This window comes from Pelobates fuscus, chromosome 3 (assembly GCF_036172605.1).
Source record: "Pelobates fuscus isolate aPelFus1 chromosome 3, aPelFus1.pri, whole genome shotgun sequence".
NCBI lineage: Eukaryota > Metazoa > Chordata > Amphibia > Anura > Pelobatidae > Pelobates > Pelobates fuscus.
Window position 1 is genome coordinate 200,187,283 of NC_086319.1, and position 15,840 is coordinate 200,203,122.

At 39.1% G+C, this 15,840-nt stretch overlaps 1 protein-coding gene across 1 annotated transcript in view; it reads left to right on the forward strand.

Moving 5' to 3' along the window:
* The window catches only part of LOC134602725 (nuclear factor 7, brain-like), a 67,861-nt gene extending 53,787 nt beyond the window's left edge, over positions 1 to 14,074 (forward strand). Inside the window, exons 5-7 of the mRNA XM_063447901.1 lie at positions 2,703 to 2,722; positions 13,094 to 13,206; positions 13,371 to 14,074. Of these exons, the coding sequence (XP_063303971.1) occupies positions 2,703 to 2,722; positions 13,094 to 13,206; positions 13,371 to 13,918 (681 nt within the window). The 3' untranslated portion in view covers positions 13,919 to 14,074. The remainder of the gene's footprint in view (positions 1 to 2,702; positions 2,723 to 13,093; positions 13,207 to 13,370) is intronic.
* The last annotated feature ends 1,766 nt before the right edge of the window (positions 14,075 to 15,840 follow it).

The window sequence follows — 15,840 nt, forward strand, 5'->3', positions numbered from 1 at the left end:
TCCTACACAGTGCCCATCAACTGGACCACCAGGGAGTGAGAGCCCCCCTCCCTGCCATGTATCAAGCAGGAAGGGGGGACGAAAAAATTAATAAAAAATAATTTAACTAAAATAATAATAAAAAAATAATAAAAATGCCCACCCCCCACCAAGGCTCTGCAACACGCACTCATACACACTGCACCCATACACACACACTGCGTTCATTATATACACACTGCGTTCATTATATACACACACTGTAAATAAATATTCAATTAATATAATTTTTTTAGGATCTAATTTTATTCAGAAATTTACCAGTAGCTGTTGGATTTCCCACCCTAGTCTTATACTCGAGTCAATAAGTTTTCCCAGTTTTTTGGGGTAAAATTAGGGGCCTCGGCTTATATTCGGGTCGGCTTATACTCTAGTATATACGGTAGTTAATCTTTAAACAGGAAAGTTAACAATCTGTTGTGTAAAAATGTGGTTAGAATTATTCCTCTTGGATGGAAAGAAAATGGTTAAACTGAACTTTGTGAGAAATATTGTATTTGTTAGTTGCAATATAAAGTGTTTTTCATGTGAGAATTGTAGCAAGCAGTGAGTGAGTTAACTCGGTGTGATTCAAACTGACAGCAAACGTTTTACAGCTGAATGCTGTGTAAGACAGTGATCTGTGCTCTGTGTCAAGGGATTCTTAAGTTGAAAGATTCCTGTAATCTTGCTAAAATTGCACTAATGTGGATATAACTGATTGAATTCTAGAGGAAGTATTTGTAATTGTGCATGTAACTTCTTTATAATTAATTTAACATATGTTGCTATTCAGCTATCTGAAATAGTGTCATAACTGATGCTATATTGTATACTCATGTTATACTTAAATATTCACTAATTATTGTCACGCATGTTGCATATTATTAATTATTGCCACAATAAATTATATTTTTATAATGGAGATTTTGTAATTAACACATAATCACAAATGAACGTACTCCAGGGTCTGTAAGAGTTAAAATAGTGGGTAATTCTTCACTTTAAATCAATTAAGGGGCTTTCGAGGTCGACAAATGTGACACCATTATTGATTTTTTTTCACTGTTTATTATACATATTAATGGTAAAGCACTTACAAGCTATGTATGATATTATTCAGTTACGGTTTATATATAAAAAAAAAAAAACTCTTGACACCGAGACAAGAGGACCTACGGCTACACAGCTTAATGTTTATATTCAGGAAAGCACATGTTAGCCAGAACCGTGATTACATGGGCTTCTGCGTAAGCCATAATGCAACTGTGTTTATTCATGTCGGTGAAAGCCGTAATGCAACTGTGTTCACCTAAGCTCTGTCAAGTGAAAAATAAAGAAGGAAAAAAAAAATCAATTAAGGGGAAAACGTGCCAATATATCAATGTTTGATATAATAAAAATTAAATATTAAAATGTTTTATAAAAATTATCAAAAATTAATTTATCATCCCATAAATATCCTCACACGGTCTTTCCCAAAGACTGGGTAATCCTAAGAACTGTTCTTGATTTCTGTCCTAAGGTGACATCTACTTTTCATCTTAACAAAAGATTGTTCTTCCTGCCTTATTTGCCATTCGGCAATGAAAGGAGGAAATTAATTGTTCAGGTTTATACTTGGTTAGCTGTTTAATGATCTACATTGAGAAATCCTCTAGCTGACATTCTTCAGAAATGTTTCTCCAGAGATGATTTGTAGTGTGGCTACTTGGGCCTCTGTTAACACCTATATTGGGCATTACTAATTGCATGTCACAGCTTGAAAATTTGACCGAGTAGTAACTCGGTAGCGAATATATAAGATACTTTTCATGGTGTCACTTTTTTTTTTTTTTTTTTCTTTCTCATTTGGTTATTGTTTGGGTATTAAAGACATCCAGACAACTTCATCTCGTTTAAGTAGTCTATGTGCAGTTTCCCTATTTCTTGTACCCTTAACCCTGCAATGTAAAACATTACAGTTTTAAGTCCACCACTAGTGTGTGTCTCTTCCTGACTGCCTCTAGAGGCACTTCCTGGTGCTTCACACTGATTAACTCTTTGAAGCAGCAATGGGCATCCTCATGCTTTGCATGTGGGCATCAGTGTCTCAAATTCCTATGGGGAAGCCCTAATGCGTGCGGCACTCACATTCGGTTCCCCCATTGCCATGATGTCATGGGAGAAGGAGACCGATCCTTTGCCGTGAGACCTCTATGCTGGAATCTGGTAATTGAAATAGGTTTTCAACTCAGTTTTTTTGTATTCCTAACACCATAGTGCTCCTTTAAACATTGTTGTGCTGCAATTGATATGGTCTGGTAAATGGAAAATGTATTCCTACTTTATTTCCTGATCATAGGTCATGGAAGCACAAAGATCCCACCTGGGGATTTTGCTTAGTACAAAGACGGAGGATGGGGGAGGGTATAAAGGGTTACTTTCATTTTAATTTGATTCCTGTCTAAAGATGGGGAGTGGCTACACACTGTTTTGCTGCTATGGCCCTGTACTAGCAAACTAAAATGGTGGTAAATAGTAATACATTTATACATAACACAGTGACGTATTTTTAAATGTTTCATCAGCTTGAGAAATGATAGCTATGACCACTTCACTTTCTCAATATTCAGAGCTGTTGTAGCCAGACACATTTTATAACTTATTCATTTTTTTTTTTCTTTTATTTTTTTTCTCTGCAGGCAGAAGCAATGATGCGACGGTATGTATGAAATAATTTGCACAAATTTTGTGAGGAAATTCTACCTTAACTTTTTTACTTTTGGATTGAGAATTCACATGCTTAGAGCTTTTATAGATACTACACAGAAAAGTAAGAGTTTACCTTTTTATCGGTTTCTACCTATTCTTTTCAACCATTCCCATCATAAAAATATAACAAACACAGACCATCCTCACAAGGTGGGAAGGCAAATAACTCTGTTAAGGTAGAATTTCCTCTTATTTTTTTTATTTTATTTTTTTTAAATCATACGCCAACCCTGCTTGCTTGTATTTTGCATTGTATTATACATTTGCATAGTACTGTCGTGCTACTAAAAAAAACCTTCACTTTTCATGTACATAAAAATCAGGAGAGAACATCTTAAACCATTTTGTAACGGCCACTTAATAGAGCATTTTTTTAATTTAATTTTTAATTTTGTAATTTTTTTTTTAGACAACTCCTGAGACATGCAGGAGTTAAAGCAGAAAGTCACATGTTTACTATATATCCATAATATGTCTGCCTCATTTTTTGTTATGTAAGAAACATGCTAGAACTACCGGTCTATTCAAAACAAAGTACATGCTAAAGATCAATATGACAGGTAGCTGAAGCGTAGTATAATAATAAACAAATCAACACAGAATACTTATAACTGGTATAGGCAAAGGCACTGGGAGAGGGAGTCTTAAAGAATGAAGAGAAGAGAGTCGAGTAACTAGATGTACAAAGAATATATGAAAGCAGGTAAACACAAGCATGGTAAAATCGAGTAGGAGCCACTGGGTTTCCGCATGGAATGCTGCGAAGCCTTCGGGCTCCGCTCCAGGTGACTGGTAGTGATGGCATGCAGGTAAGTCCACTGGATTCTCTGGATTCCATTCCTTCCTCCTACTTGGGCATGAAGGGGAGTCTGGTGGGTGCCACTTCACCAGCCCTAGGCACAACATGAGCCTTCAGCCTGTGCCCTCTGTTCCGGCGCCATTTGGGGCCAACAACAGGGGTCCTGTCCCATGATCTGCCCAGGTTGAAGGCAGTGGTCGAGAACCTCTGGGGGCACAAAGCCCAGGAAGGCAGATGTGGGGACCATTCTCAATCACCTGGTGCAGAGGCTCTGCTTGTGGGACAGAAGTCCAGTAATAGGAGCTGTAAGCAGCAGACGCCATAGCTAAAAAATGCACCTGTGAACAGACAGCGCAGTTTCGCTCATTGTAGGCTGCAGAGTCGCCATTTAGGTGGTCTTTTGCAGGTAACCTGTGCAGGTGTCTGCACCCTCCAGTGGGGACCGGGATATCTCCTACTGGTCCATGGGGAGGGGGGGGTCGGGACCTGTGAGGAGTATCAAAGAGCTGTTGTATGGCAGCCAGGTTTATGAGCAGTGCAGCGGACGTTTGCCCCACTCCTCTCAGAGTAGGCCGCAGGCTCCAAAGTTTCAGAACACCCATATGGGTCTCAAAACTCCCGGTCTCAGAGTCCACAGTAGCACCAACAACTTCTCTCACACTTAAGGAGTTCACACAGCATAGATGGTAGCAGCAATCCTTTAATTTCTGCATTAAAAGGCCAGATTCTGCAGGAGCCTCTCCAGCATGCGATCGATCAGCATGGCAGGCAAGCCCCGCCCCACATTTATTTTACTATCTGTGAATGGGAAATTAAGTTTTTCAGGCTGTAGTCCTTTTTTTTTTTTTTTTTTTTTTTTACAAGACTGTAATTATTTCAGCTTCACCTGGGGTAATAAGAAAGTGAATTATACCTTTTATATATTACACTACTTAATTTTCCAGTCTGGAAGTGATTTCACCCCTGCATTGTAGAGCATTATATAGGTAATGTAGTAAAATATTTGTCACAAACAGTATCAGGGAATTTAAAGGCAAGTATTTATTTACAAACTCCCCTTTCCTGTAAGCTTGCCACAAGTTTTTGGAGGGGCCTGTTTGCCAGCCTCCTACCCTGTGACTATGGCCCCTGCAATAGACCTGGCTAAAATACTTTAAACAGCCTCTGTTCGTGCAGTTGAGACTATATGGTTTGTTTAACGAACTGGAGACCACCCATGAGCTTGTTAAGTTTAATTTATACATTGTTGCAATTTCCACCACAGTGGTTTAAGTGTTTGCCTGGGTGGCCGCAATTCCTATAGAAGACCATGAGGCGGCGGCCATATTGTTCACATGGACCAAAACCGCGAAAAGACTTCAGGGGGACTTAGCCGCGAATGCCCTAGAACTATTTTCGGCATGAAAACCTTGCGGTTCCCGGTCGGTCCTCCAGCGGCACTTAGCCGCGTTTCTATTTAACTATTTTCGGCTATGGGACCATGCCTGCGGTCGGTCAAATAAATGACTTCCAGGAAATTCCTGAACCCCTGAATTGATCTGGGGGATTTTTGGATATGTTTGTCACCCAGATCAGAGCTATCAAGGAATTTTTTTATCTTCTGTGCTTGTAGATAATTGGATTAGAATTCGTACAGTTACTGATCCAATTATATCCTAAGCAGAGGGGAGGCATTGTGTGCTGTGTATGAGTGTCGTGCATTTAATCACTTTTCTTATTGGTCTGTGTCTTTGTGTTGGAGTCCCCCAACAAGGTCCATGTGGGCATACCCCTTGCATGGGTATTGTCCTAAAAGGCCAAGATTTGTTTACCCCTTCATGAAGTCTTGGCTTATGTTTGGGGGATTGGAGAACTATATTCACACTCTAGGGATTGCTATAATCACAATACTCCCCTGAGTATAATTAATAGCTGTTATAAGAGCTGTTCCTGCTACGCTCTCTGGACTAGGAGATGTCTACCCACTGGAAGCTGGATCCTGGTATTGGGTCCAGGGTGGGTGGAGAATGGAGAGACCCCAACCAAGCTGCGGCGGTTCATAGGGTTTGCAGTGGTTATGGTGTTCCAGTGCAGTGCTTATGGTGCTCACAAGTACTAGGAAGCAGCAATTGATGGAGGTACCCAGTCGGGGTGCCAGGCGGTCCGTCACCCTGTTAACCCCTTAAAACCGGAGGGCGTACTATTACGCCCTATTCTAAGCGTCTCTAAACGCTTTTATCAAGGTCTTGATTTAAAGTCCGTCTGGACTGAAACGTCGACTTGATCTGCATTTATTTGCCAAATAAATAACTTATTTGAATTGAATCTAAGTCCTTTGAGTGCACTCTTTGTGGAATATATATATATATATATATATATATATATACCGTATATACTCGAGTATAAGCCGACCCGAATATAAGCCGAGGCCCCTAATTCTACCGAAAAAAACTGGGAAATCGTATTGACTCGAGTATAAGACTAGGGTGAGAAATGCAGCAGCTACTGGTAAATTTCTAAATAAAATTAGATCCTAAAAAAAATATATTAATTGAATATTTATTTACAGTGTGTGTATAATGAATGCAGTGTGTGTGTGTGTGTGTGTGTGTGTATGAATGCAGTGTGAGTGTATGAATGCAGTGTGAGTGTATGAATGCAGTGTGAGTGTATGAATGCAGTGTGAGTGTATGAATGCAGTGTGAGTGTATGAGTGCAGAGTGTGTATGAGTGCAGCGTGAGTGTATGAGTGCAGAGTGTGTATGAGTGCAGCGTGAGTGTATGAGTGCAGCGTGAGTGTGAGAGTGTGAGAGTGTGAGAGTTGCAGAGCCTTGGTGGGGGTGGGTGGTTTTTTTTTATTATTTAAATTTGTATTATTTAAACATTTTTGTTATTATTAATTATTATTTGTATTTATTTAATTATTATTATTATTATTATTATTGTATTATTTTTTTATTATTATTTTTTTTTTTTATTATTCATTATTTTTTTTTCGTCCCCCCTCCCTGCTTGATATATGGCAGGGAGGGGGGCTCCTTCCCTGGTGGTCCAGCATTGGTAGTTCAGTGGGGGGAGAGGGGTGCTGGCAGAGCTGTACTTACCTCTCCTGCAGCTCCTGTCAGCTCTCTCCTCCTCCGCGCCGTCCGTGCAGCTCCCTCTGTCAGCTCACAGTGTAAGTCTCGCGAGAGCCGCGGCTCTCGCGAGATTTACACTGGGAGCTGACCGAGGTGCTGAACGGACGGCGCAGAGGAGGAGAGAGCTGACAGGAGCTGCAGGAGAGGTAAGTAACATCTCTGCAGCCCCCAGTCTGTATTATGGCAATGCAAATTGCCATAATACAGACAATTGACTCGAGTATAAGCCGAGTTGGGGTTTTTTAGCACAAAAAATGTGCTAAAAAACTCGGCTTATACTCGAGTATATACGGTATATATATATATATATATATATATATATATATATATATATATATATATATATATATATATATATTTTATAGTATTTGACTGTGTGGTTAATAAATCAACCCCAGTCTATAGGTGGAGCGCTCGAAAGTGAGATAACTCACCCCCCTCTTTTAGGCCGTGTAGATAACCTAGAGCAGGGGATGAGAAAGAATAATATCGTGTGATATGTTAAAATTAATGATAGAGTGGTGAAGAAAGATATGGATCCACTCACATGGTTCTGAGCCTTATCTGGATAGGCTCAGATCACTTTTGCAGGCGTGTTTGGGATAACACGGAACCTTACACTGGAGGAATGGTAACGCTGTTCCTTTAAGAGACAAAAAAACCAAAAATTTGGTGCAGCATATAAAGATGTTGCAGTATAGGTGACAGGATACAGTGAACTGCTCACCTGATACAGAGCCTGAATTCTGGCTCTGAGTATATGGACGTATGTGTTTATGTGGGGACACAAAACCCTCTAGGTGGATGTAGGAATGGTACTGTTGTTCCTTTAAAAGACAAAAAACCACATTTGGTGCAGCATGTACAAATAATGCAGTGTAGGTGACAGGGTACAGTGAACTGCTCACCTGATTCAGAGCCTGGACCCTGGCTCTGAGTATATATGCATATGTGTCTATAAGGGGACACAAAACCCTATAGGTGAATGGCTGGAGCACAAGTAGTTTCTTCACCAGGAGGAGGTTAGTAAAAAGGTAATTTATTAAATAAAAGACTAGTATAAGTAAAATAGTAAAAAACAATGGATCTACTAAGTCCTCAGTCCTGTGGGTTGTCCAACCCACAGGACTGAGGACTTAGTAGATCCATTGTTTTTTACTATTTTACTTATACTAGTCTTTTATTTAATAAATTACCTTTTTACTAACCTCCTCCTGGTGAAGAAACTACTTGTGCTCCAGCCATTCACCTATAGGGTTTTGTGTCCCCTTATAGACACATATGCATATATACTCAGAGCCAGGGTCCAGGCTCTGAATCAGGTGAGCAGTTCACTGTACCCTGTCACCTACACTGCATTATTTGTACATGCTGCACCAAATGTGGTTTTTTGTCTTTTAAAGGAACAACAGTACCATTCCTACATCCACCTAGAGGGTTTTGTGTCCCCACATAAACACATACGTCCATATACTCAGAGCCAGAATTCAGGCTCTGTATCAGGTGAGCAGTTCACTGTATCCTGTCACCTATACTGCAACATCTTTATATGCTGCACCAAATTTTTGGTTTTTTTGTCTCTTAAAGGAACAGCGTTACCATTCCTCCAGTGTAAGGTTCCGTGTTATCCCAAACACGCCTGCAAAAGTGATCTGAGCCTATCCAGATAAGGCTCAGAACCATGTGAGTGGATCCATATCTTTCTTCACCACTCTATCATTAATTTTAACATATCACACGATATTATTCTTTCTCATCCCCTGCTCTAGGTTATCTACACGGCCTAAAAGAGGGGGGTGAGTTATCTCACTTTCGAGCGCTCCACCTATAGACTGGGGTTGATTTATTAACCACACAGTCAAATACTATAGATGTTATACTTGTGTTAAGTCGTGGGAGGATTGCACATTGGTGGTAGCAGCACTATTTTTTCCACTTAATTCAACTTAAGCGCCTAAACACACAATATTTCTGTTTTTTCCAAAATATATATATTTTAGTCTAGGTGTATTTTACTATTAATATATATATAATTATTGTGTTGAAAAAATATATATATATATATATATATATATATATATATATATATATATAATAAAAATAAAATGAAAAAAAATAATTAAATATATAGGTGTTATTTCGTTCTTACTGTATTGTGGTATTAATATATATATATCAAAATACACGTAGAACGAAATAATATATATATATATATCTATATACATAAATATATACGTATATATCACTATATAAAAAAATTATATATATACATATATTAATTCTACATATATATTTATGTAATATTATTACATAATTGGGTATCTTAATTAATTACAATTAGCGGGACCTGGCTGACAACCCATGCCGAAAGTATAGGGAATTTAATTTGCTAGCATTATATTTAACCCTATAACTTTCCAAGACACCATAAAACCTGTACATGGGGGGTACTGTTTTACTCGGGAGACTTCGCTGAACACAAATATTAGTGTTTCAAAACAGTAAAATGTATTGCAATGATGATATCGCCATTAAAAGTGACATTTTTGCATTTTTCACACACAAACAGCACTTACACGGATGATATTATTGCTGTGATACTTTTTACTGTTTTGAAACACAAATATTTGTGTTCAGCGAAGTCTCCCGAGTACAACAGTACCCCTCATGTACAGGTTTCATGGTGTTTTCAAAAATTACAGCGTCAAATATAAGGCTTGTGTTTCATTTTTTTCACATTAAAATTCGCCAGATTGCTTACGTTGCCTTTGAGACCCTATGGTAGCCCAAGAATGAAAATTACCCCTATGATGGCATACCATTTGCAATAGTAGACAACCCAAGGTATTGCAAATGGGGTATGTCCAGTCTTTTTTAGTAGCCACTTAGTCACTTAGTAAATATTTGATATTAAATGAAAGCCCTGTTTCCCCTGAATAAAATTATATATAATAAGGGGGGGGGGGGGGGGTGCATTTAATATGAAAGAGGTGAATTACGGTTGGACAGACATATAGCGCAAATGCCAGGTTTTGTTTACGTTTTGTTTTGTTCTGTTCACAACGTGTACATTTGGCTCAGTCCTTAAGGGGTTAAATTAGAAATCCACTTTACAGCTGAAAGATTACCTCCACCACCAGACCTGGAAGGCTCAACTTAACAGGCATTTATCATTGTGCATTATGTCTTTGAGTAAATGTTATGAGATATGCAGTACAGCCCCAGACATATTTTCAGTCATCAGATCTTTGCATGACTTGGGAGAATCTTGTTGACCTCAAATGAGAATTTCTACTGCCTCCATTACTGAACAAAACAAGCCAGCCTTATAGTTGCTGCATTTTTTTTTTAGATTTTTTTTTGTAGTTGTAAGCCACAGTGGGGCGCTAAACAAGATAATTGAGCTATGCCTGCTGTAGTGGTGATGATGGTCAATCATTTTGACACTTCCTTGGGTTCTCTTTTTCAGTCTTCTGTGATATTGCTAAAGTGAAAGTTGCCATGCTGCCTCAACTCTGTCCCTTTTCAAATGTAATTTATTGTAATAAACGGGTTATAATTTTGTGTTTTACTGACAAATTCAGTCTAGTGGTAAATGATGCATATGGCCATTTGGTTGCCATCTTGATGGTAGATGAAGCAATTGGTATATATATTTTACCTCTAAATAGGCTGATCTATTTGTTTACTTATTTATTTTTTTAAATCCCATGCTGACCATTGGTGGTTTTCATATTTTAAAAACGAGAATATTTTATGAAAATAAAATAGGCCTGGATTCTAAGTTGCAAACTACTAAATGCAGTTATTAAAGCATCTTATAGAGGCAAATATGTCTGCACAGTTTTACGCTCTGGTTTTCCTTTACGTTTATTGCTGACCATTGATATCTTCATAAATGCATAAATGAGCAGTTTAAGCGCACTGAAAGTGAGCATGTCACACCAGTTTTATTTTAATATATAATAAGTTTATCATATTTTGTTGCTTTAGGCACCGTTAGGGTTACTTTCTTTCTTTTTTTTTCTTTTTTTTTTATTATTCTTTCTTTTTCTTGTGCATTCAGTTACAACATGCTTGCAGTGCCACGACGGCGTGTACAAAGCTATTCAATGTCATACAATGTCATGGCAGGATAAACAGCACATTTTAAATGCATACGATATAACAGGCTTAGTACAAATGAATAACACTTTTATAGCTAGTCTATGCATGCTTAATTAAGTAGTTATGGTATAATCAGTGAGGTAAATGCTTATGCAAGATAACATCAAGTACAGATTTCTCTATACTGATTAAATGTGACCACCAGGTGGCAGCGAGTTGCTAGGCTAGCCGGATAGAGTAGACATGTGGGCTCAGTCATTAAGTGATTTCTTAATGATTTCTGTTTGGATCTGCAAAAACAAGATCAACTATAATAAACTCTAAAGGCAATACTGAAAATGAAATGCTAACATGAAGAATATACAGTGCTCTGCTTGGATTTTAATTATATATGATTAGCAGCCGCTCAGGTACTCCAGCAGCTGTGCTGTATCGGCTGGCACCCTGGCTGTAGTCAAGTCCCATATGTTCCACGCTGATTGCTTAAAAGCTTAGGTACTTTTTCTCCAGGAGTGCATTCTTATGTGACTTCTGACATCAGCCTCAGATATAGAATGAAGCCTCCATGTTTAGGCAGGGTCAGTATCCCACTATAGTCCCGCAGATCCGCTGGTAACAGTGGAAGATTGTTGCCTCAGATATTGCAAATATGTGCCAAGCCTCCGTGATGAATGTGCACCCTTTAAATCCATTCTCCGGCTTATAATGGACGCGGCGGCCATCTTGGATTTTGCCACGCGGTCCCTGTTGATCGTTTCACCGCCCGGATTGCCATAGTTTCCCACTGCTTTCCCGATGGGGTCTGGGATAACCCCCCCCCCGGCCCACAGGGGGGAGAATGGGGCCCTCAGTAGGCGTGTGAGAGGTCCCGCCGGACTAAGCATGGGAGATCGGCCACTTCTCCCGCCAGAGCCTCACGACAGGCCGCAATCCTATCCGCCTAGCAGTCAGCATCGCCGGTAGGACGGTGGCCGACAGCTCCTCTGAGAGTTGTTGCTCGGCTCCCCTCTGCCTTCTAACAGCTGTTGGGTGTTTTTTGGGGGAAGATAAGGTAGTTTTAGGCTGGATATTTTTGTTTCATCGTGGAGCTGAGGTGCCCCACGTCCATCCAGCTCCGCGGTCAGGCCCCGCCCCCCGTTAGTGTTACTTTCAACCATCACTGCATCACTACCATTCATTGAGGTCCATAGATGTTACACCAATTGTACCAACACCTCTCAAATACTATTGACCTTGCTTGGAGACTATTATCTTGGAGATCCTTGCTTGGAGCTCAATCTGTCCTAATGATGGAAAATGCAGGCTTCACTGACCGCATATTGGCGTCAGAGCATCTTTCATTCTTCGACTAGTGTGAAAAACTGTTGCTTGGAGAATATCACTGTATTATCTACCACTAGTAGGATTCTTCTGCTTTCAAATATCACGCAGTCTTACACCTGTATGCTGCTCACCCAGATGTCTAAAATATTATCCCTTCTCCAATCTGTAAATCGGTTGTTCAGATTTAACAATGTATAGGGTATTTTGGTTATATTTGTTAGTTTTTACATCATTATTTTGAAAGTTGTTTGTATTTTGACATGTCCATTTTGAACTTCACAGTAGAAGGAATGTATTTAGATTGCTTCATAAAATGACAAGCTCACATTCCGGTAGAAAGACCACAATTTTACTACTTTGGAAAAATCACAAACAGGTGTTTAACAAACTTCTCAGTCACTTTGAATTCATTAATGGGCAAGTCTGTACATGTACACATACTCACATCCATACCTTGACACTCTACTCTATAAGACGTGAAAAATGGCTTTAGAACACAACCCTTTATAAACTGAATTTATTTTTATTTTTTTGTGCTAGTTTCCCATTATGCTGGCATTATGACTTCGTATTGTGGGTACATACCTATTTTTTTTTTTTTTAAATATATATATTTTTGTAAAGATTTTGACTCTCCTGATCTGTGTACTTTGCTGTCACCGAACGCTTGTGAAAATTTTCTGGATTCCTGGTTTAGTTTGCTTTGCATAATCTCTGCCTTGTGTTTGTCAACTAATGGTTTCCAATGAATTACAAGTAAACTAAATCGCACATACTTGGTTGAGTGCAATGGAAGGTGTAATCGGACCAGAGTGCTTTAGCTCTCAAATTGTTAACATTAACTGTTAACATTATTACAATATGTTGCAACATTTGGTGCTGCATGCAAAATCATCTCTTGCTTTGTTTTACATTTCCTTACTATTCTGTGCTGTTAGCTGGCACAACTTATTAGGTTTTTAATATCGCACTTTAGGCCACCTGTAAGGTTAGAGTCTCCAGTCCTGGATAACTGTGACCTGTTCTACAAGCACAAGGGTCCCTTTCAATACATGGTTTGGCGCAGGATGTTTAAATCCATCCATCCTGGTAAGTTGCACTGTTGTCGTCATACAGGTGTTCCCAGATCCCCATGTTGTCATACATGACCCAACTAAGGTACTTTAGATCAAGAATTCCACATATCTTAGAATGAAAATGTCTGTTCCCATAAAAACTATGCAAGCTAAAATGCGTGTCTGCTTTTTTTCTAGTTCCCGATCCAATGACCTATGACACCTCTTCGGCCCACACAAGTCTTATATTCTCCAATGACCTGAGAAGTGTGACAGATGGAAACAGATCACCTCACTCTCATGTTGGAGACTCATCTAAAAGATTCCTGCAGTGTATCAATGTATTGGGGTCTCAGGTATATCATAGTGGTAAACATTACTGGGAGATCTGGGTAGGCAAAAAGACCAAATGGGATTTGGGAGTGGCTTCCTATTCTGTAGATCGCAAAGTCCGAGTCAAGCTAAGGCCAAAGAATGGCTATTGGACAATCCGCATGCTTGGCAATAATAAGTATGTAGCAGCCACTGAACCTTGGACTGCACTTAAAATAGAAACACCTCCTAAGAGGATCGGTGTATATCTGGACTGTGGGGATGATGAACTAATGTTTTTTGATGCTGAAAGTATGGTCCACCTGTTCACCTTTACAGGGATAGAAGCAAAGGGCTTCTGCCCTTTTTTTAGCCCTGGTTTTCATGCGGACCAAAACTCTGAGCCATTGAAGATATGTCACTTGGTCCTATAATTCAGCATTTCACAGCTCTGATTCAATATTTTTTATGTTCTTCTGTAGAGACAGACCTATAAAGAACTATCTTTAGTCCGGCAGTAAGGAAATTACTATTACCAAAATGACCTCCAACACGTGTAGGGTGTTTGTCTAAAATTATGTGTTTTCAGCTGAAAAATGTCTCTCTCTCTCTTTCTCTCTCTTTCTCTCTCTCTTTCTCTCTCTCTTTCTCTCTCTCTTTCTCTCTCTTCTTCTTCTCTCTCTCTCTCTCTCTCTCTTCTCTCTCTCTTTCTCTCTCTCTTCTCTCTCCTCTCTTTCTCTCTCTCTTCTCTCTCTCTTCCTCTCTCTCTCTCTTTCCTCTCTTTCTCTCTCTTTCTCTCTCTCTCTCTCCTCTCTCTCTCTCTCTCTCTCTCTCTTCTCTCTCTTCTCTTCTCTCTCTCTCTCTCTCTCTCTCTCTCCTCTCTCTCTCTCTCTCTCTCCTCTCTCTCCTTCTCTCTTCTCTCTCTCTCTCTCTTCTCTCTCTCTCTCTCTCTCTCTCTCTCTCTCTCTCTCTCTCTCTCTCTCTCTCTCTCTCTTTCTCTCTCTCTCTCTCTCCTCTCTCTCTCTCTCTCTCTCTCTCTCTCTCTCTCTCTCTCTCTCTGTAAAGGAGAAATACAGTTTGCAACACAATGGCTGATACGTTAATCACTGCTTTGGGATGTTACAATAGCACATCACAGGGTTGTATATATATTTCTGTACTTGTCTTCATTTGATATCTTTTCATTTTAGAAAGATACATTGAAAAGGCAAACCTCTTTATATGCGGTGTATCTTTGTCTACCTTTTTTTCTTTCTATTGTGCAAAAATTGCAGTTCTTCACTTTATATCCCTTGCAATAAAACAATTGATTTTTGTAGAATCTTACAGGAAATTTGTTTTCATTTCAGCATATTGCTTGTATTTCATGATTTGGAATGAATTGTAATGACATTTAATAAACTTTATACCTTGGTAGATTTGTACTTTGCATTATTGGTACAGGAATTTAATACATTGTAACAATTTGGGGGATATTATTATTTTATGGAACTAAAATATAACTTTAGAACAAGCATGTCAAACTCAAAAGCTACCACAGGCCAAATAAACAATGGGCCACAAAAAAACAAAAATGTCAGTTTTCATAGAAACGTAGGTTTATTTAGAAAAATACAGTATCAAAAAGTACCTAACTGACACAGGATGTCCTCATGCGTGTAGGGCTTCAATGTTAACAAAAGAGTGAATTTATTTTAAGGAAACTGCATTTGCATATAACCAATGTTTCATTACAACTACCTTGACCTATTAAGACAAGTTTGGTAATGGGACTGAAATGGTAAATGTATGCTGTTGCACAGATGTAAACAAAAATTATGAGTGTGTTCTTAAAGGACCACTATAGGCACTCAGACCACTTCAGCTTAATGAAGTGGTCTGGGTGCCAGGTCCATCTAGGGTTAACCCTGCCTGCTGTAAACATAGCAGTTTCAGAGAAACTGCTATGTTTGCATATGGGTTAATCCAGCCTCTAGTGGCTCTCATTAAAAGCCGCTAGAGGCGTTTCTGCGCTTCTCACTGTGATTTTCTTAATAACCTGTTGAGGGGCCACTGAACAACCCAGGCAGAAAGTCCAGAGAATGTGATTTGCATGCCCATGTTTTGACCCTGTAACTTTTTCAAAACCCCATAAAGCCTGTACATAATAGGTACTGTTGTACTCTTGAGACTTCTCTGAACACAAATGTGAGTATTGTAAAACACTCATAATATCATCAGTTAAAGTGCAGTTTTTGTGTGCAAAAAACAAACTTGACCACTAAATTTGGCCAGGGTTTGTGACTAAGTGGCTACTAAAGACTTGACATAACCCATTTTTAATACCTCGGGTTGTCTACTTTTACAAATGATATGC